The sequence below is a fragment of the Triturus cristatus genome, chromosome 4_2 (assembly GCF_964204655.1).
Source record: "Triturus cristatus chromosome 4_2, aTriCri1.1, whole genome shotgun sequence".
NCBI lineage: Eukaryota > Metazoa > Chordata > Amphibia > Caudata > Salamandridae > Triturus > Triturus cristatus.
This window is the reverse complement of record NC_140586.1, coordinates 24,091,417-24,114,009: the sequence shown is the minus strand read 5'-3', so window position 1 is coordinate 24,114,009 and position 22,593 is coordinate 24,091,417. Positions and strand designations below refer to the sequence as shown.

The 22,593-nt window shown below is 49.6% G+C and overlaps 1 protein-coding gene across 4 annotated transcripts in view; it reads right to left on the bottom strand.

Moving 5' to 3' along the window:
- The window catches only part of SPATS2 (spermatogenesis associated serine rich 2), a 432,511-nt gene that overhangs the window by 270,313 nt on the left and 139,605 nt on the right, over positions 1-22,593 (bottom strand). For all 4 annotated transcript variants that reach the window (XM_085600260.1, XM_085600261.1, XM_085600259.1 and 1 more), the window contains one exon: positions 18,267-18,316. In XM_085600260.1, coding sequence (XP_085456386.1) covers positions 18,267-18,316 — 50 coding nt within the window. The remainder of the gene's footprint in view (positions 1-18,266; positions 18,317-22,593) is intronic.

The following is a 22,593-nucleotide window of genomic DNA, read 5'->3' as shown; positions in this document are numbered from 1 at the left end:
AAGTAGGTCAAACCAGTTCATAGAGCCCAATATCTATAACACTGCAAGTGCAGGATGATGAACGTGTAAATTCCAAGCTCTTGCCTTTTTTTAAAATAGTAAAAACTTTGATACTTTAATATTTAAACCCACTGTTTGGGAGTCCAAATAAATTACTCACCTGTAATTGCCGTTATCCAGTATTGGTATCTTTCATAGATACACATGCTTGAATCATTCCCCGTCATCGACGTGAGAGTCCCACGGTACCATAGTAAAGCAGTATGTATTAACTTAGCTTAGGCTAAAATGGCACTAGGCCATGAAATCTTATAGCCTATCTATGTCCTCTTTTTGAAAAAAGGACTAAACCGTAACTATTACCAATCAGGCCATAGCACCCTCAAGAACACTCCCATGAGAGGCTGATTTGCTCAGATTTTTAAGCACAAGTGGGAATAATGTCACTAATGATAAGGGGAGCCTCTCAGGGGAGGTGGGTGGGTCGCATGTGAATCTATGAAAGATACCAATACTGGATAACTGCAGTTACAGGTAAGTAACTTATTTTCTTATCCAGTATTGGATCTTTCGCAGATTCACATGCTTGAATCGGAATAGCACGCAGTATTGTAGATAACTGATTACCGTAGATAACTGAAATACCCTTTGAGGATGGTGGGTAAAAAAAGTACACTTTGTAGAGGTTAATAGGACCTTTCGACACATATCATATAAACATATACACATCTCTAAATATCCAGGCAGATATGTTAAGAACATAAGCATTTAAGTTTATAACGTTTAGATAAAGAACGCAAATAAACAATGAAGAACAAGTTACTTACCTTCGGTAACGATGTATCTGTAAGAAACATTAGTTAGTTAGATTCCTCACCTTAGAATATCCCCAGGCGTCAGACTGGATCCGGAAGATTTTTCGTCAGCAATACCCCTTGCGCGTCGCTAGGCGTCGTCTGCGGCTCCGCGTCCGTCGTCGGCGTCGTGCGCCGGAATGACATCGGAGTACTTAGACGCCGCCCTCGCGCGCTGACGTCAGTTCTTGTACATAGCTTTCCGCGCCAGGAACGCAGAGCCATGCAAAGACCGACACTGGTGCCAAAAATAAAATCTAGGGGCCTGAAAAGGATAACCTTAACCCTAGATGTCAGTAGCAGAACGGGGAGGATGGGTGGGTCGGTGAGGAATCTAACTAACTAATGTTTCTTACAGATACATAGTTACCGAAGGTAAGTAACTTGTTCATCTGAAAGAAACACGTTAGTTAGATTCCTCACCTTAGAATAGATACCCAAGCAATACCATCCCCGGTGGTGGGTCTGCGAACCAAGATCACACCAGAAAGTCCTGGAGGACAGAACGGCCAAAGAAGCCAGCCCTCCGGACTTGGCTGTCAAGGCAATAATGCCTGGCAAACGTGTGTAGCGTAGCCCACGTCGCCGCCTGACAGATGTCCTGCAAAGGGACACCCCATCCCAAAGCAGTAGTAGCCGCTGTGGCCCGAGTAGAGTGGGTGCGCAGCCCAACAGGAGGGTCCTTTTTTGCCAAGGAGTAACAAATTTTGATGCCCAAAACGACCCACCGAGAGATGGTCCGTTTGTGCACAGCTTTCCCCTTCTTAGCACCCACGTATCCAACGAAAAGTTGGTCGTCCACCCGGAACTGCTTTGTGCGGTCCAAATAAAAGGAGAGCGCACATTTTGGGTCCAGACGGTGGAGCCTCTCTTCCTCTTTAGAAGGATGCGGAGGCGGAAAGAAGGTGGGCAAGGTGACAGACTGCCCAAGATGAAATGGAGTCACCACTTTCGGAAGAAAGGAGGGACGAGGCCGAAGGACAACCTTGTCCGGATGAACAGACAGAAAAGGAGGCTTTGAAGATAAAGCCTGGAGCTCACTCACCCGTCTAGCCGAGGTGATGGCTACCAGAAAAGCAGTCTTAAGCGTCTCCAGAGACGAAGAGGACAATTATGAAGAGGCTCAAAGGGAGCGCACATTAGAAATGTGAGAACAAGATTCAAGTCCCACTGAGGCATTACAAAAGGGACAGGAGGGAATGTGTGAGTAATGCCTTTTAGAAAGCGTGTAACTACAGGGGACTTGAAAAGAGAAGGCTGATCAGGAAACCGCAAGAAGGCAGAGATGGCAGCAAGATAACCTTTCAAGGTGCCCAGGGCAGAGCCCTGCTGGGCCAAAGAAAGAAGAAAGAGGAGAACCTCAGAAAGAGGGGCGGAAAGGGGATCCACAGCCTTTGCTGTGCACCATGCCACAAATTTGTTCCACCGGCAGGCGTATACCGTCTTTGTGGAGGGACGCCTGGCTGCCAGAATGATATCACAGACTTCAGGAGGCAAGTCAAATGGCATCAACTGCCGCCGCTCAATCTCCACGCATGCAGGTGGAGGCTGGATAGGTTCGGGTGGAGGACCGTCCCCTGCTGCTGCGACAGAAGATCCTCCCGAAGGGGCAGACGTATCGGAGGATCGGTCAACATACTGAGTAGCTCGGGATACCAGTACCTTCGTGCCCAATCCGGAGCCACCAAGATGACTTGGGCCCGGTCGTGCCTGATCTTCTTCAGCACTCTGGGCAGAAGTGGTATAGGCGGAAAGGCGTACAACAGACCGCAACTCCACTCGTGACGAAAAGCGTCGCCGAGCGAGTGCCGCCTTGGAAATTCCAACGCGCAGAACTGCTGACATTGCGCGTTCTCTTCGGTGGCGAATAGATCTAACCAAGGCTCTCCCCACTGCTGAAAGAGACCTTGTGCCACTTCGGAGTTCAGACGCCATTCGTGATCCATCATGCACCGGCGGCTGAGTTCGTCTGCTCTGGCGTTCAGAGAGCCCGCCAGATGTTGAACCACCAGGGTGACGCCCTGGTGTTCCAGCCATGTCCAGAGGCGCAGAGCCTCCTGACAAAGGGTCCACGACCCCACCCCGCCCTGTTTGTTGCAATACCACATGGCGGTGGTGTTGTCCGTGAACACCTGCACGACACTTCACCTGACAGAGGGAAGGAAGGCTTTCAGTGCAAGTCGGATCGCTCTCAACTCCAACAGGTTGATGTGGAGACGAGACTCCGCCGGAGACCAGAGGCCTCTGATCTCCGCCTCTCCCATATGGCCACCCCATCCCAGGAGGGACGCATCCGTCACTACGAAATGCTCCGGTTGGGGAAGGGAGAGGCTCTTGCCCTTGACCCAATCGCGGTCCGTGAGCCACCACTGCAACTGCTGTGCAGTGCCCTCCGAGATCAAGACATGGTCGGACAGGTCGCCGTGATGCTGGGCCCACTGAAACTTCAGGTCCCACTGCAGAGCCCGCATGCGCCGCCTGGCGTGATGCACTAGTAGGATGCAGGAGGCCATCAGCCCCAGAAGCCGCAACACTAGCCTGACCGAAACCCAGGATAGAGGCCGAAAGATGGGAATCAGGGCCTGAATATCCCGGACCCGCTGTTCCGGTGGATAGACCCGGAACTGCGCCGAATCGAGAACTGCTCCGATGAAGAGGAGCTTCTGAGAGGGACTCAAGTGTGACTTCGGCACGTTGATGGAAAATCCCAGCAAGTGCAGGAGATCCGCCGTAGTCTGGAGGTGGGAGACGACTGTCTGGGGCGAGCCCGCCTTCAACAACCAGTCGTCGAGATAGGGGAAGACTGGAACCCCTGATCTGCGCAGATGAGCTGCGACCACCACTGCCATCACTTTCGTGAACACCCGAGGGACACTGGTGAGGCCGAAGGGGAGCACGGTAAACTGAAAGTGCTCTTGGCCCACCGTGAACCGCAGGTAACGCCGGTGGGCCGGCAGGACGGGGATGTGGAAATATGCGTCCTGCAAGTCCAACGCTACCATCCAGTCTCCAGGGTCTAGGGCAGCTAAAACCTGAGCCAAAGTTAACATCTTGAACCTCTCCTTCCGGAGGAAGGCATTGACGTTCCGGAGGTCCAAGATAGGGCGTAGGCCCCCTTTGCCCTTCTTGGGAACCAGAAAGTAGTGGGAATAACAACCACGACCTACTTCTGGGCTCGGAACGCGCTCGACGGCCCCCTTGGCCAAGAGGGCCGAAACTTCCTCGTGGAGAAGATTCAAATGATCCCCCGAGATACGGTGGTGCTGCGGTGGCATGGCTGGAGGGGTCGTCTCGAAGGGGAGGGAGTAGCCCCTTCGGACGATTTGCAGCACCCACCTGTCCGATGTGATGGACCGCCAGTGGAGGAGGTGATGGCGAACTCTGCCGCCCACTGGCGTGGAATGGGCCTGAAAGCTCGGACTAGGAAGGCTTTGAGGCGGATGCTGCCGGGGTGGATGTGGGCTGACCTAGTCGACCTCCAGATCCGCCTCGGCGGAAACCACGTCCACGACCGCGCGCAGGTTGGGTCTGCGGCTGGTGGCTAGGCGTACGTGAGGAGGCACCCCTTCCTTGGCCACGAAAGGGGCGAAAGGCGGAAGTTTGCGACTGCGGGGCCGAGAGGCCCAAGGACTTGGCCGTAGCCCGGGAGTCCTTAAAGCGGTTCAGCGCACTGTCCGCTTTCTCGCCAAAAAGGCGAGTGCCATCAAAGGACATGTCCATGAGAGTGCTCTGGACATCACCTGAAAATGACGTGGACCGCAGCCAGGCGTGACGTCTAAGCGCCACTGTGGTAGAAATGGCCCTACCCAGCGAGTCCGTGGTGTCAAGCCCACATCGTATAGCATGTCGCGCGGCATCCCTCCCATCGGCCAGAGCCTGGGTAAGTCGTGTCCGGACCTCCTCCGGACACAGGGGCAGCGCGTCCTCCACCGCATCCCACAGAGAGTGGGAATAACGGTCCAAGAGACAAGCGGTGTTCAAAGACCGGAGGCCCAAACTAAGGGAGGAGAACAGCTTCTTGCCAAACTGTTCTAGTCTCTTGGAATCCCGGTCCGGCGGGGCTGTCGGGAAAGAGGATTGGGAGGTGGAGGCCTGGATAACCAGGCTCTCAGGGGTAGGGTGTTGGGACAGAAAACTGGGGTCGCCCGGAGCAGGGCGGTGGCGCCTGGCGACGTTCCTGTCCACAGGAGGGACTGTGGAGGGCTTGGACCAGGTGCCCTGTAGAACGTCAATGAGGGCCTCATTGAATTGCAGCAGAGGCTCAGTGGAGCTTGCTGCAGACTGAAGCACCTCAGCCACGGCAGGCAGCTCGAGCCCAAGGGCTGCGGCCGCCTTGCGCAGCACCACAGAGAAAGCAGCGCCCTCCTCCGAAGCCACAGTCGGAGGAGAGACGAATCCAGTGTCTGGAGAGGTATCCAGGCCACTGGCCTCCCCCAGTTCATCTGCCCAGTCCTGTGACATTTGAGCCTGAGCGGCCATAGGATCCTCGGATCCCTCCCAGTTGTCCCCATCATCCGATTCCTGGTATACAGGAGGAAGGTACGGAGCCGGACGGTAGACATAGTGTGTCTCTAGCGGCGCTGAACGCGGCGTCCATCGACACCGTAGCGGCGCCGGGTCCGGAGTGGGACTGAACTGGGGCCCGACGTTGAGCGGAGTCGACGTCGGCGTCGGGGGTGGCACCGGTGTCAACGCCAGCGGAGGAGGCGTGACGAGGTCGACCGGCGTCGGCAGGGACTCGGGAACGGGTCCCTCGGGCGCTTGCGGCGTCGAGGCCGGAGCCGTCGACGACGCCGGGGCCGGAGCCACCGGCAGGCAAGGCAGCCCTGTCGGGTCCGCGGGGCCCGAAGGCGCGCCAGCGGGCGCCGACGGCGGGGCCAGGCTCCTCATGGCCAAGAGGAAGGCACTGACCTCCGCCGGCGTCGCGTCAGTTCCAGGGACCGGCGGGTATGGGGACGTGCGCGGCGCCTGCGGCTCCGCCGGAGCCGCGGGGGTGGAACCACCCTGACCCTCGGCCGAGTCGCGCGACCGGCGAGGGGAGTCCGAAGAGCGGTGTCGCCTCTTGGACTTCTTGGAATGCTTCGACTTACCCGAAGACTTGGATCCCGACGACCGATGGTGACGTCGGCTGCGGCTCCGCGACCGATCCTTGGACCTCCTCCTGGACCGGGATCGAGCGACGCGCGGAGCCGAGTGGCGGATCTCGAGAAGCTTACGGGACCGCTCCAGTCTAGCCTTCGAGGTCAGGGCCTTGCAGTCGGAACACGACTCCGCGTCGTGGTCGAGGCCCAAGCAGTAAAGGCACCGGCGGTGATGGTCCGTAACCGACATCAGGTGGCTACAGTCAGCACAGGCTTTAAAACCAGGCATCCTACCGGCACCGGAGTCGATTGACAAGATCAAAAAAGATCGAAAAAGTTAGTCTAAAAGTGACTAAAGGGGTAGCTCTCCCGGATCTGCGCTTACTGGCGCGGAAAAAAGAAGAACTGACGTCAGCGCGCGAGGGCGGCGTCTAAGTACTCCGACGACGTCATTCCGGCGCACGACGCCAACGACGGACGCGGAGCCGCAGATGACGCCTAGCGACGCGCAAGGGGTATTGCTGACGAAAAATCTTCCGGATCCAGTCTGACGCCTGGGGATATTCTAAGGTGAGGAATCTAACGTGTTTCTTTCAGATGTAGCAATACACCATTGCCGGAAACATCTGATTTGAACATAAATAAACTCCTCTTTTTAAGAGGGGGGGGGGTTCCTTTTATTGGAATAAATGGCGTAACAATAGCTGTGTCACTTTGGGGCGCCGATTCCAGGCAGTAGTGCTGTGTAGGTGTGGGTGCTCTTCCACGTCGTAGCATGGCATATTTTCCCCAGCAGAATGCCTGCAAACAGAGCAACGGAAATGGACAGTGCTCTTGTCAAATGAGCTTTAGCTCTTCTTGTTAAGGGTTTGCCTGCTTTGGAATGGCAAAACTGAATTGTTGCAGAGATCCATCTTGCAATCATAGGTTTTGCCACTGCTGTGCCTTGACGACCTTGGCCATAAGCTACAAGTAACTGATCAGTCTTGTGAATGAGCTTAGTTCTGTGAATGTAAAATTTGAGACAGCACGTGATGTCCATAGTATAAAGAGCCTGCTCAGCAGGTGTGACTGGTGTGGGAATTTTTTTTCAAAGGATGACCGGCTCCTTGAGATGGAGTTGAGAAGGAACCTTTGGGAAGAACTTTGGGTTCGTCCTGAGAAGCACCAAGTCATCTGTGAAACAAACAAGAGGTTCCTGAGTGGAAAAGGTCTGTATCTCACTAACCCTTATAATAGATGTGAGAAACTTTAATTCAACCATATCAATGGGTTTGAAAAGGTTGTTTCATTAGTTGTGAGAGAACCACATTGAGATGCTATTCTGGAGGAGGAGCTTGCACTGGTGGGAAAGCTCTGAAGAGTCCTTTCATTACGTTTTTTATGAGCCTTGTAGAACAGGGGGATAGATCCTGTGCCGAACGTCCGTTCCTTGAAAGTACAGCAAGGGAAATTTTGACTGATGAGTAAACAAGGTATAGAACAGGTGTGAGTTGTTTTGTTGACACCAGTGACAGAATCTTTTCCACTTTAACCTGAACGTTTTAGTTGTGCCTTCCGCTCCAAGTTCCAAAACTCATCGAATTCAGGAACAATGCGTACAAGTGGAGAGAGTCTGGATCCGGGTTGCATTTCTGACCCTGGTTCAATGTCAGGAGAGATGGCGGTGGAGAAAGATTAATGGGCTTGTTCTCCGAGAGGAGGAGAAGCTCCAAAAACCAGTGCTGCGTGGGCCACTTGGAAGCGATCAATAGGAGACAACAGCGCCCCATCTTCATCCTGGTGAGCACCTTGGGAATCAGTGGGAAGGGAGGAAAAGAGTATGCATAGATACCGACCTGCGCTTCAAAAGGGCATTCCCCACGATCCTGGGAGAGGGAATAGTCTGACGTAGAATTGGTATTGCTGTCCGTCACAAAGGATCCTTCCAACTGTGTCCATTGGAGGCTGCAGTTCCTCTCCTAATGGCCTCATCTTGAGGTGCGCCAACGGGACCACATTTATTGCAAACGAGATGATCTCTAGGAGCAACTTGTACAGTCTCACAGAAACTTACTGTTTTCTTGTGATTTTTTGAGCCAAGTGTGCTAGCCTAGCTTGTCTGTCCTGGGAGAGGAAGGCTTTGTTCGGTATCATGTCTAGATCTGCTCCAAGAAATGTCATAGTCTGACTGGGACTGGTGAATGGCCTTTCGCCAATTTACAGTGATGCCCAGTTTGAGAAAAAGCAAGAGACAGGCTTTTGTTGCTCTGGCAGCTTGTCCTGTGGTTGAAGCTTTTAGCAGCCAGTCGGATATGTAAGGTAATACCTGATGACCTTGTTTCCTGAGTGCCATTGCTACCTGGGCCATGCACTTGGTGTGACTTTCTCTATTGCTCCTTTGGCAAGCATTAAGAACGTTCCCTTCCATAGTAAGTGAAGACGAGGGAGGTGCGCTCCTCTTGGGGGATTTGTTGGTGGGGTCTCCGTGAACTCCAGGGTATGACCATAAGTGACAAGGTCCAATACTCTTCTGTCTGAGGTGATGGTTTACCAGTGATGAAGGTACTTGAAATGAAAAGGGCATTTGTAAAGCGCATGGCTACCCGGAGGCCTCCCAGCGCTAGGCAGGAGTTCTGAGCGAGTGGACAGACAGAATGAATGAATTAAGGGAATAGAAGGGTTTTAAGCTGTTTCTTGAAGGTGCGGTGACTAGGTTCATTTCGGAGATGGAGTGGCAGGGCGTTCCAAAATCTGCCTGCATTCAATGAAAAGAGTCTGCAGCCACTTCTAGCTGGTTTGATTCTGGGGGTAGCGATGAGATGGAGGCCATCCGAGCGAAGCTTTCTCCTGGCTTTGTATGGCTGAGATCAGGGGGGGGCCTGTCCCTTGGAGGGATTTATGAACAATGCAGAGTGATTTAAAATTGATTCGCTCTTTTACTGGTAGCCAGTGAAGGAGGCTGAGGGCGGGTTTTGCAGAGACTGATTTGGAAGTTCCCGTCAACAATCTGGCTGCGGGGGGAGGAGCCAAGATGGCGACCGGGACGGCAGCGTAGATTCCCGGCTCCGTGAACCTCCGCATCCCGCACGGATATCCTGCATGAGATCCTTATTCTGCGCTACGAGATCGTGTTCGTAAACGAAAGTGGCAACCGATCGTGTGACCCTGAGGTTTCTGACTGCAGTACCGCCGGAGAAATCAGCGATTGAACTTTGCGGCCCGTGCGGTCCCGAAGCCGGGACCTCGAGTGGACGCCTTGGCCGGGCGGCAGTTTAACAACAGCGGCCTGTGGTGACTGGGTGGAGTCGGTCCGCCGGAGTGGTGCTCCCCTCGGCCTGCATTTTGCTGTGGTCGCTCCCCCCCTGCTGAGCGCTGCGGACCGAGGACATGCCCGGGTGTGCAATTCTCGGATTCTGTGGTGTTTGCCCCTGCCTTTGACGGTGAGCTGCCCGGACGCCGTCCCTGGTTCGCCCTGATCCTTGCGGGCTGCTCCCGGCTTTTTGCGGGAGCTGGTCCGTGGCGGAGACGACTATTGCCCGTGACCGCGCAACGGTTGAATCTGTTCCTCACCCAGGATCCCTGTCTTCAGCGACGTGGACCTTGAGGCGTTGGTCCCGGGGTCCTGGCCCCAATACGAGTCGGGCCTTCCCAGGGGCCATTTTGTCACTATGCAGCCTACCATCCTGTCCGCTGGGACGCAGCGGGACTGGGGGTGTGTGACGGTCGGGAGTGTGGCAGAGCGATCGGAGAGAGCTGCTCTGGGGTACGGCGACCTCCTGGAGGCCCTTGGTGCCCTTCATTACTCCTTGGCTCATGGCGCCGGGGTCCTGGGGAGGAAGCTAGATGGTGTGGTATCAGCGTTGGGACAGTGGCGGCATGCTGGTCCACAAGTACACAGTGGCTTTCCACACTGCACACAGGAGGAAGATGTTGCGGCCCCCCCCGCGATTAGTGTACAGCCGGACACTCCGGACAGTATGCTACCGTGTGGTCGGCTAACTGTGGGCTTGATCTGCTCCGGAGGTATTGGACCTGAGCGGAAGATGGTGGCCTTGTCCCGTGCGCGGTCTCCGGCGGCCCAGGGACGACTCCAGCAACGTGTGTCTCATTTGACTGCTTCAGCCTGTCTGGACCTTGTGTGCAGTGCAGATCCTGGGGCAGCACTGGAAAAGACGCCCCCCCATGAAGCGGTCCGTGCTGATGCTCAGAGACTTCCACCCCACCTGTGTGCGTCGCTTCCCGACTGTTTTTGGACACTCCTGTACCTTGGGACATCGGACATGGTGCTGGGTCGAGGGGCAGGCATGGGCAGAATCGCAAAGAGCGGTCAAGGCTGAGGCTGATCCTTCGGGAGTGGTCACCTAGTAGACAGGCGGACTCATGGTTGCGTGCTCTCATGGTTATTCGCATAGTTGGTGCATAATGCTCCCCACTCCCCCCCTCCTTTTTTGATATGATCAACTTGGTGCTGCTAATTGTTTGCTGTGGGGAGACTTCACCGTGCGGGAGGGAGAAGCCGGGGGTATGTTTTGAAGGCCCTCCTCCAGTTTATTACATTCCTTCCGCCCCCCCGTTTGGGGGGCTCTTTCTTACTCCTTTTTTCCCTGTCTCTTCTATATTTCGGGTCTAGTTCCAGGGCGACAGGCACACTGCTGGGGGGTGGGGCCATACTCATTCGCAGAGGTGCAGGGTGGGGGGATGGGGGAGGGGACTCTTTAGTCTTTATCTCTTTTTCCATGGCCTCCTTTTTCTTCTCTGTTTCTTTTTGCTTGTTTTTCTGGGATCAGCGCGGTACACCTCTCTTATTGTGAATCGCTTGCTCTTAATGTGTGCCACAGTTTCCGGGGGGTTCGCTGGGCTTTAGGTACGGGGACCTGTAGGCGCAACTATCTTTGATATTTCTCCCCATCCGTACTTTCCCGTGTCTGCGCCATTGATTCAATGTATTGCTGCTTGCTGCTTGCGTCTCTTATCCTTGCCCCTTATCGCTGTTGGGAAACTGTTTGGCACCTGATCCTACTGTTTTGTTTTATTATAAAATGAAAAACCCTTTCTCTCCTGGTGTCCTACCTGAGCGGCTCATTGGCCGGACTATACTGTATTGTAGACTTTGCTCTCCGAGGTGCCGCCTGTGTTTACATGTGCTTTTATTGTTCTGATTGCTTAGCGGCCGGCCCCGGGGGGTTGTAGGCCCATACGTGTAAATGATTGAAACGTCAATAAAGGTTTTTCAAAAAAAAAAAAAAAAAAAAAAAAAAAAAAAAAAAAACAATCTGGCTGCATAGTTTTGGAGGACCTGTAGTTTATGGATTACCGAGGTGGGGGCTCCCAGATAGAGAGCATTGCCATAGTCCAGTCTAGAGAGCAGAATAGACTGGACCATGGTTTTCTTAGTTTGGGGAGGGTGCAGAGGGAGCACTTTCCTAGCCATTCTGATCAGGCCGAAGCAAAGTTGCCACTGTCTTGCTGGCTTGCACTTGGGAGAGTCAGGTTGTGGTCTAGCCAGACGCCCAGGCTCTTTATTTCGGGTTTAGGAGTTGGAACTGGACCCATGCATGCTGGCCAGATGGTCCTGAGTGCCGCATTGTCAAAATTGCCCAGGGTCATGACTGCGGTCTTTCCTCCATTTAGTTTCAGGTGGGAGGACCCCATCCAGTTTACCACTTCCGTGAGATAAGCTTTCAGAGTCTTGAAGTATGGTATGGACTGGTTTAGAGCTACGACCAGTTGGGTGTCGTCGGCATAGGTGACCATATGGATCCCGAAGGGGGCCACAATTGATGTCAAGGGAACCATATACGCGTTGAAAAGCGTCGGGCTCAGCGACGAGCCTTGTGGTACACCACACTGGAGAGGCCGGGGTTTGGAGCTCGTGCCTTCCCCAAAAACCTGGAATGTGCGACCTTCCAGGAAGGAGCGCAGCCATCTCAGTGCTGTTCCGGATACTCCCAGCTTGCCAAGACGATGGATCAGGACCTGGTGATTCACCGTGTCAAAGGCCGCGCTCAGGTCTAGTAGGATGATGGCCGCCGCGCCTCCTGCATCTAAAAGTTTCCTGCTTTCTTCCACAACCGCCAGCAATGCAGTCTCCGTGCTCTGCCTAGGCCGGAAGCCAGTTTGGGAAGGATGTAGCTGGTTGGAGGTTTCCAGGAACTCGGAGAGGGTGTGATTTACATACTTCTCCGTGATTTTTGAGATTCCAGGTAGAAGGGAGATAGGGCGATAGTTGCCCAAATCTGCGAAATCGAGGTGTGGTTTTTTAAGAAGGGTCTTAACCATAGCTTCTTTCCAAAGTGGGGGGACTATTCCTGTGCAGAGAGAGGCATTGATAGTTTGGGTGATTGTAGGACCGATGACGGAAGCAGCTTTGGTTAGGATGTTCATAGGCGCCGGGTCTCTTGGTGAGCCACTTTTTACTGTGGGCAGCAGCGTCAGGAGCATTTCCAGGGAGAAAGGGGGAAAACGTTCCAGGCGGTGAGTGGTAGAGGGGGGGTCTGTTGGGGAGCACGTCGCTGGAGGGTCAATTGGAGGGAGGGTTTTTAAAATGTTCTGAATTTTGTGATCAAAGAACTCTGCCTGGTTTTCACAACGAGTTCCATGGGGGTCCGTCGGGACGGGGGGGCTGGGCATTTAAGAAGTATATTTATAATGGCAAAGGTCTCTCTGGGGGAATTAGCCGCTTGCCGGATTTTTGCCTCGTAATAGGCTGCCTGGACTTTCCTCGATTCCTTTCTGTAGTTGCGTTTAGCTTCCCTGTAAATGAACTTGCTTTCAGCCGCGAAATCTTTCATCCATCTTCTTTCTAAAGTTTTGCAACTCTGTTTCAAATTGCGCAGTTCAGCAGAGTACCAAGGCGATCTAATGGAGCCAGGCTTTTTAGTAATCTGGGCCTTAGGGAGGGCGAAGTTCAGAGAGTCATCTATCCAACTGCAGAAATTATTATACATTGCCACCGGGCAGGAAGTAGACTGAGGTATGTTCTTTCCAAGTTCATAGATCCACTTCTCCTGGGGAAGCTTGAACCAGGGGCGGATAAGGATCCGAGGGGGAGGGACTGGGGAGTAGGAGTTTGGGGGTGCCAGGAGAGAGGCACCAGATGGTGGTCGGACCAGGGGATGGGGATAGGGTCCTTTCCCTGGAGAGTCTCCAGATTAGAGAACACTGGGTCAAGGCAGTGTCCCTGCGAGTGTGTAGGAAGGAGAACCTTTTGCACTAACTGGATGGAAGCAAGGTCTTTCGCTAGTTCAACTGCTACTGTGGACCTATAATCGTCGAAATTAAGATTAAGATCGCAGAGAAGCATGAAGTTCGCAGAGGTGCAAGCAAAATTGATGGCAGTTTCCACCAGGGAGTTACAAAAAGCGCCTACTGCCCCCGGGGGACGGTAGATCAGAATGCCTGAGAGTGAAAGAAGGGGGGAGAATTGTAGGGAAAAGTGGACATTCTCGCAGTCCTGGAGAGGGCTGCCAAGTAGGCGGCAAGTGAGGTGGTCCTTATAGACAATCGCGATTCCCCCACCTTTGCCTAGCGACCTATCTACTCTCTGGATCACATACCCCTGGGGCAGTGATTGTACTATGTCTGGATCGGAAATGGCGCAGAGCCATGTTTCAGTTAAAAAGAGCACCTCGGGGGAGGAGTCTTGTAAAAAGAGCGAAATTTCCATGGAGTGCTTAGGGAGGGATCTGCAGTTTAGCAGGAAGAAATTAAAAGCCGGACTAGAGGGGGGGGGGGGGGGGGGGGATGTGGTTAATGAATGTGAAGCAGCAGTGAGGGCATTTTGGTTTGGGACTATCTAGTCGTAACGAATGGAGGCAGTTGGCCCTAGGGATTTTTTGAGCTGCAGCAATTGCAATCCAGAGTATCGAATGCGTCCTGGGGGACAAGGATTAGGGGTTCTAGCCCCAGGCCCTGGTCGGGCGAGGGCGCTGCGCGGTCGCGTCATGGGTTTGATTTATGCACCTCTTCCGACGCCGGGTGCAGCAACTAGACCGCTGCCCCGAGCATCTGAAGCGCTACTGCCGGAAGTGGTGCACGAGTCCTTCCTGCCCGCCGAGCATTGAACACAGCTCGTACCGGGGGTTGTTTTCTACGTGCCACCACAATGTGCAAATCAGCAAAAATATTTTAGTGTGCAAATCAGCAATAGTATTTAAAAAGCAGTGTCAGCAATAATAATAAAATATTTTCCGTGTGCAAATCGGCAATAGTATTTAAAAAGCAAATCAGCAATGAGGTATTTTTAAAACTGCGGGTTAGTCACATAAACCAACAATTCCTACGGATACAGAGCAGCTCAAACCGTTCCCTTGTTCTGCCACCGAGGATATAGTTAGCCTCAGGTGATCGCGTCAGGGACTGTATTTATGCACCTCTTCCGACGCCGGGTGCAGCAACTAGACCGCTGCCCCGAGCGTCTGAAGCGCTACTGCCGGAAGTGGTGCGCGAGGCCTTCCTGCCCGCCGAGCATTGAACACAGCTCGTACTGGGGGTTGGTTCCTATGTGCCAGCACAATGTGCAAATCAGAAAAAATATTTTAATGTGCAAATCGGCAATAGTATTTAAAAAGCAAGTCAGCAATGAGGCATTTTTAAAACTGCGGGTTAGTCACATAAATCAACAATTCCTACGGATACGGAGCAGCTCAAACCGTTCCCTTGTTCTGCCACCGAGGATATAGTCAACCTCAGGTGATCGCGTCAGGGACTGTATTTATGCACTTAGATATGTTCGCACCTACAGGATGGGAAGGTGACGTATCTAGTAAATGGACAGGGGCACTGTTTGTGGCCTATGTCGCAGCTCTGAGAAGGTGGTCTTTTGCGAGGCCCTTGCTTGGAGAAACCACCGTAGAGGATTGGCGGCAACACTGTTGTTGATACCCCTGCCTGTATTTGGGCTCGTAGAATGCATACTGCTGAGAGTGCTGGAGTCCACCTCTGTAAAAAGAGAAGCCGCGTCCAGGAGCTCCTCAAAAATGCACCTTACGATATTGGATGGTGCTGAGGGATTTGGCAGTATCGATTTCTGTATTAATGGCAAGCAGAGCATCATCAATATGCTTGACAAATAGCCTGTCTCTGTCGTATACCATGTCTAATATTTTAGACTGGACGTCAGGTCTAAAGGAGGTCACTTTGAGCCATCCTTGGCGTCTTAGCACAGCTGTGTTGGCCAGGTAACGGAAGCCTGTGGGGGCGATGTCTATAGCTCAATCCATTATTTTTCATGAAGTGCACAGGCCCTCTAGTATGATATTCTTGGTTTTCAACAGTTTAGTCTCTGGGCTGAGGTCGATTATGGAGCTATCATAAGACCACATTTGGCGGTCATAAAGGCCTAGAATTGCCAGGGCGTTGGCTGGACACACTGATTGCAGACATGGTGGAAAATCTTTTGCCAATATTGTTTAAAAGGTGCCCGTACTTGTCATGTGGTTCTGAAGTGGGAGTAGATGGGTTCTTCGACCAACTTTGTGTTGCCGGAGAAATCACTGATTCAGGATTGGGATGTATTGTTAAACATGAAGGGGAATCTTTGGGTGCCCTGTATTTTTTGTCAATGTGAGGGAGGACAGACGCTACCGTGGCAGAGTTCTTCATAACCATGACTCCTTCCTGCCATATGCAGTCCACGATTGGTATAGAGCATACTGATTTGCATGCATGCTCTTTGAAATCATACAGGAAGTAGTCAGACTGTTTCACCCACATAGTGAGATGAAATCTGGTTGCCGCTCTGTCCATCAAATAGTGGAAGCCTCCGATATCTTCTGTAGGGGAATTGGAAGGATGGTGCAGAGGTGGGGACGGTGTTGGTAAATCGTAGTCATCCCAATCATCCAAAGGTGGCTGTGAGTCAAGAATCTTACCCTCTACTCTTTCATCATCTGATGAGGATGGATCATCTTTAGGTGGTGCTGCTACATGGGAGTTAGGAGTCATTCTAGTAGTAGCTAGCAGAGGGTGATTTGCTGGGGCAAGAGGGGTGGCAGGTTGTGGTGGGGCATCAGGCTGCTGATCAGGGGATTGCGGAAAACACCTCCGATAATCTGCAAGCATTGCCTGGAGGTCCTGTATCAAAGAAGTAGAAAGATGTGAAGTATCCCGCTGAGGTGGAGGGTTTGAAGTGTCCACAAGGCTGATAATGTCTTGGAGTTGGAGGATAGTAATGCTGGTAATAATGCGCTTCCTCCTCATAATCTTCATCTTCCTCCTGGCATTTAACGTACAGTTCTGACGGACTGTGGGCTGCACCAAACAAACCGCTGTTGTCACCATAGTCCACAATGTTCAGCAGGTGACTTGAAGGTAGAGGCAAGTCTTTTGCTGGATGAGGTGACTTCAGGACTCAGGAAGGTTCTGGTGACCATGGAAACCTTAATTGCAGTCGATGGGAGCGTCGACAGAGGGATGTAGATGTACTTCTTTGGTGTTATGGTCACCACCATCAACAGAGCAATCGTCGACGAAGCTGTCGCTGACGGGAGTGTCGGTGGGACCATCGTCGATGGCATTGTCGTCAACAGGCTCGTTGACGACTGAGGCATCTGCCGGGATGAAGATGTAGGCATCGACGAGATGAGAGCACCGATGGCAGCTGTCGTTTTCGGTCTCAATGACGAGATGGTAGTACTGATGGTCGTAGACAATCTCAGTATCAACGGTGAAGGCGTTGTCGAGAGGGATTAGAAAGAAGATTTATGCCTCGTGGATGGCTCAGTAAAGGAGGTATGAGGATGATCTTTATCCTTAACAGATGGTGTGGATGAGCCAGGCCAGGAAGTTCTGAGGAGAAATCTTTTTGCTTCTCTTTTTTTACTTGGAACTGTGAGGCTGGTGAGAAGTCTTCACAGATTTTCTGGACCCCTCTTATGCTCCACCATAGGATCTAGCCCTTTTGTGAGACCTAGAAGAGGTGTCACTATCCTTCTCAGAAGATGATTTTGAGCTTTTGTTTTCTTAAGCCACAGAAGTAGCCTCCCTTCCCTGTCCCTCAGGGTTTTGGAGGAGAAGGTATGACAAATCTTGCACTCTTTTACCTCATGCTTGGGATGAAGACAGTAAATACAGTCCTTATGTGGGTATCCACATGCACTCTCTGCTTCCCACAGGTCTTATATAGATGAAAAAGGCATTTTCTGTTAGACATAGTAAAATAGTAACGTTGAAAATAGCTTTCAGATTTAAAAAACTCTTGAGATGCATCAAGAAAGCACAAACAAGGACAGACAAACTATGGTTCCATATGACAAGGCTTAGTTTACACCAACAGCACGCAAGAGAAGGGATTTGTGACATCACTATTGGGTACTGAAACTACTTCAGTGCATGAGGAACGTTTCTATGACATCACAAGTGCTGTGTATGTGGACTGAATAAAATAAATATCAAGTAGAAAAGGGTTCTGTAGCTTTAAGGATGTACAAGGTAAGGGCTAGTTGGCATCACAAGTGCTCAAGGCAGGGGATGAGCAACTCTAAGTGCAAACAACGTTTATGTTTTTCGCAACATTGTTTTTGTGTACTGTACCTTACTATGCTCTTGTAACTGTTAACGCAATGATCCTAAATGTAAAGCGCTCTGATACCCTCTTGGGTCAAGTTCGCGCTATATAAAACTTTATAAATAAATAAATACTGTGATATCACAAGTACCTAGAGCGCAAAATCTCTTGAGTACTGGCCAGTTGTATTGCACACTCACAAGTTTCCTTGAATACAGATGTACATTATATCTTTATTTTAGTACACTCACAGTCTGACTGCACTACACCACTCTTGCTATAGCTTTAAAGAGTGAACCTTTGCTTAAAACACAAAGCCTTGGTATTGGCAATTACAGCTTTGTAGCTCTAAATTGCTCTCAGAAGACTCCAGAACACAATAAAGGACATTAGGAGACCAGCCATGACATGCTGAACACAGAATTTATAGTCATGGTTGCCTATCTCGTGCAGATCTCTGCCTGTATACGCTACTGGTCGCTTCCTGGGGATAACTCAGTCTCTCATATTTTTTAGATTGGTAAAATTAATACAAGAGATGTGGCTATTAAAACTGTTATTTATAGTGTCTGTATGCAGCACTGTCATGATACAGCATAGACAATACAAATACTGCATTTTAGCAATACCGCTATCACAAAGGCCCCAGAGTCATCAAACGCTATTACCAGCACAGGTCATGAACATCAGCTTTGGGGCATACTAGGAAACGTTTCACAAACTGTGGCTTGCACAAGTTGACTACCAATAAGAAGGCTTGTTTGACCACTCCAAATAATCCTTTAAGACGCCTTGAAAAAGAAACAAATCAGGATGAAGGAATTAGCTTGAATACAACAGTACCTTTTTTTTGCTGTTCACTTTCCATTCCTTAAGCACGTCAACGGCACTGCCTAAAAAAAGAAAACAGTGTAGCATTGGTAATATCTGGGATCAAGAAGCAACGTATAGCACGGTTCATTGCCTCCCAGGGACTGCACCTCTCAAGAATGCCCACCCATTGCACGGCTACGTTTTAGAAGTCCTAGAAAGTCCTGTCCACAGACAATCACACCATCATTGCCCTCAGAGCAACCCCCTTCTCTCCTACAGTGCCTATCCTGGGTGACTAAACCGTTTTCCCAAAGCCACCTCCACCCAACAACCTTAACCCACTTCATCCTCAGGGCCACCATCACCACCCTTGAACGGTACAATACCAATCACCAACAGACACCTTGGAGCCATCATCCTTACCTCCACTGCACCCCAGAGCTACCATGCCTTCCACCAATGCTAATCCAGAGCCAACATCCCCACCATTCCCAAAGCTACTTTCTGTTCTCCTCAATAGCAGCTGGGAGCCACTATTTTGAATTCCCTGGAGAAACTATACATTTACACAGTCGCTCTCAGTGACGAAAATATTACTTACCTGTAACTGTAGCATAACAACTCGGTATGCTCTAAATTCACAAACGCATAATTTTGAAAACTGGTCTGCCATTTAAAATTATTCAAAAAATAAATAATCAAGTTATTGTTGACCTGAGGGAGGGTCTAATTAGACCTCCTGAAATCTGAATTCCAAAAATCCCCATGATTCAGTGGCATCTACAGATTGTCTTGTTAAGAGGTTGCTTGAGTTCAGCTTAACCCTTGCAATCTCATCTAATATTGTGGTTTGGCGGGCAGGGTTGTGTTTTCTGAGACAACATAGAGCCAGAATGCTGCACATTTATAGCCACTAACAACCAAAATTGCACAGCTCGCCTTTCTGTCATGCCATTACTTCCTCACAGTTCTGCAATATATCAGTTTTGGTCCATATACTGTTCATACTGAACTCTCAGACACTGGCCTTTCATTTTGACTGAAAAGTTCTAATAGATAATTTCTAGTTGGGACCTCTTGTCCACAAGCGTGAACCTATCTAAAAACTGCACTTTCTGAAAAGCTCAAACTAGTGGCTTGGCTTTCTGAGTCCACATACTTATGAGGTGCAATCAAGACAATCATCTGTTTAGTCACCAACTAAACCCTGGCTATGTACCGGCTATTCCTTAGCTGGTCCTTAATCTCTTCTTATAAATGTCTGACAGTGCCAATAAGCCACCTTGAAATGGACACCTTTACAAAATAAACACATATGAATCTAGTCCAGACATTCATGTAGTGAGTATTACATTTTAAAGGAGAGAGTACGAGTCAAAAGCAGTTAAAAATCTATTTCTCAATGCTACCTACTGCCTCACATGAAAATGTGTCAGGCTTCAGAGCTCAGACACAAATGCTTAATAAAGATGTGTAGTGAATGCTACGTAACAGCCTTGCTATGTAGCAGTATATACCCATTGTGCGTCATATGCTCCCTATGAATGCTACTATTTCTTCATTTCATCTTGTGAAGTGTGCTGCAGTAAACTGTGATACTCATTTATCTGCTCACTAACAGCACAGTACAATCAATCATGCTAAACTTGCTTTAGGTAGGTTTCATCCTCTTAAGTTGTGTGTTTAAATATCACAGACAGATGTGAAGTGTTTCAAATATTGGTCCTCATTTCACCATTACCTCTTTATGCCCTTCTGTCCTATAGAGAATTTAAGCTGCTTCGCATGAAAATTTGCGACTTTAGGAAGAAACGCGATAACTAAAGTGTCTAGTTAATGTAAAATTCAGATTTGACATTTGGTAGAAATGAAGTGTTTGTTACTGATACCAGTTTACTTAATGATAACTATGTGCTGATGAAATGGGTTGGAGCTTTCTATCGCACTGATATGTGGGCTGAAAAGCAGATCATGATAATTTGGATGGCACCACATTAAGCTTTCAATTGGTAGCTAGGTGTCTCACTAGACGTAATTCTCGCTTCAATCCTTTCAAGAATGCATATGACAAATACATTAGGTATAATATAGAGCTATGGTTCTCATACATACTTTTTAGGTCGAGCCTAGTGGCAGTGCGCATGTGCTGACTCGCTCTGCAAGGCATGCAGTAGTCGAGCATGTTGTGGAAGCCTCACACACTCTCCTCCCATTATTGTAATTGGCTGGTGTCAATGTCCTTGGTAAACGCTGGCTTACGATTCATTATGAGGCTTGTTAGTCCTGCCTCTGTACCACCCTGTCTCCATTTGTTAGCTCTCATAAGGAGTGGACCTTTTACTTCGCTCCTAACACAGCATGCTATATCTAGTGGGTGTGCACTATTTACTTTGACAATGGCAGCTGTCCTACTGCAGGCACGGCGTGCTTTTGTGCCTTCTTTACACACCCCCTCCCTCCCATTGTCTGTGTCTTCTCCCCCCTCCCATTCTCCATGTCTAGCGTCCTCACGTTGTCCATGCCTTCAAATAACACCCCGCCATCTCTTCCGTTGTAGTGATGCCTACCGTGCCTTCGCACTCACGTTGTCCGCGATCACTACCATTTGAAAAGCAATAGGTCTTGCGTAAATGCAAATCCTATTTCATTGCAAATGTTTGTTATGCGCTGCCTTCAAGATAACACACTTTCCCCAGACTGAGGGATGTGCCGGCCCCTTTTATGGCAATTTGTGATCTAATACACAGAAAGCCTTGCCCAGCAGTGATGATACTCTTTTCAGTCAGTTATGAATATGGTTAATTTTAGGGGATTCTAGCTAACTTGGGTGTTTGCATACAATTGGTGGGTAAATTAATTGTTCAAACTAGGACTTCAGGGGCCATGGTGCTGTGCCCACCAGATTGGGAGGCAGCACACTGATGTATGCTTTTTCAAATGCATTTTAATCTGTGGACAAGTTGATACAGGAAACACCAGTGAAAACCAAGCAAACTCATCCAAGATAAAATAATAGAGATAGTTATAATTCTCTCACCTTGCCTTGCGCAACACATGTGCGGTCATAGAGTTCAGTGGAAAGATGCAGGCAAATTCTTGTCACCGCTTGCAGTGAACCTCTACATGGGCACCAGGGTGGAATGTCTTGCGTTCTGTTTTCACAAACAAGAACACACACTCAGGACTCCCCAATGTGTGAAAAGGTCCCATATGGCTTCTTTTATCTTCCATTTGTGGCAGTGTTGTACATTTTGAATTAACCAATTTCTTCCGCTAGGATGTGCTCTGCCTGCAGGGCCACCTTCCTTTTACTGGTCTAATGCCAACAATGTCATGCCTACGCAGACAGCTCATTTAGGGTTTTTTATTTGTTTCACTTTTTTTTCTAGACACCTTGTTCAATTGAATTCAATTTAAGCTTTATTCAGCATGTACAAACAACCATAAAAGCAATTACAAGTTTAAAATATAGTTCTAAAAACAGCCCCTTAAAAAAAAAAAAAAGGATTCACAGTTATACATAAAACACTCCATATCAAATACATGTTGATCAATTATCAGAAGACAATGCCTTTTCTTATATTAATTGCTTTTAGAATAAATAACTCAACATTAAAACATATCCCAGGATCACCAAGGGCAAGGAGTAATTTCATAGCAGCTTTATGGTTCTCCCATTGTATTTTATAAAAAGTGGTTTAAAAAAATAACACCTAAAATACAGATAAAAATTACAAAAGAGCATAAGGTGCATTGTGCTTTGCTTAGTTTACCTGTCACATGATCAGGGGGTAGAATCTAGGGGGCACATTTTCATCACATGAAAACTGACTAAATGGTGTACTATTCCTAGTCTCAGCCTAATCAATACAAAACGATGTGTAGGCTTAGTAACCTAAGTCAGATAATCTTGGACTCCCTTCCTAGATTCGCTTGTTTGGTGAAATATAAAAGTTGATTTTTTTCCCTACCACTCTCATAAGGGCCTCTGTTTTATAAGTCAAAAATGCATCCTTAATTTCCTGTTTAGTTAAAGTAATCACATGCCCGGGTTCATTTTAATGTTTAACTTAAATATTTTACTATATGTATCACTAATATATTTCAACCAAGGAATACACCATTTTTTATCCGGGGGAGGCAGTCCTTAATGATTGATTTTGTTAAGTTCATTTAACCTTTGGCCCAGATAGATCTCCACAACAACAGCGGCCGCATGGCAATCAAATCGGCTAAGTATACTAATCCAACTTCTTGGTGTATTACTTCAGGGACGCTGCTGGGGTTAAACTTAAGAGAAGTTTGAAAAAGGAGTTTTCTTCTCGCTGCAGTATCTGGCTACAGTTATGGCCCCACA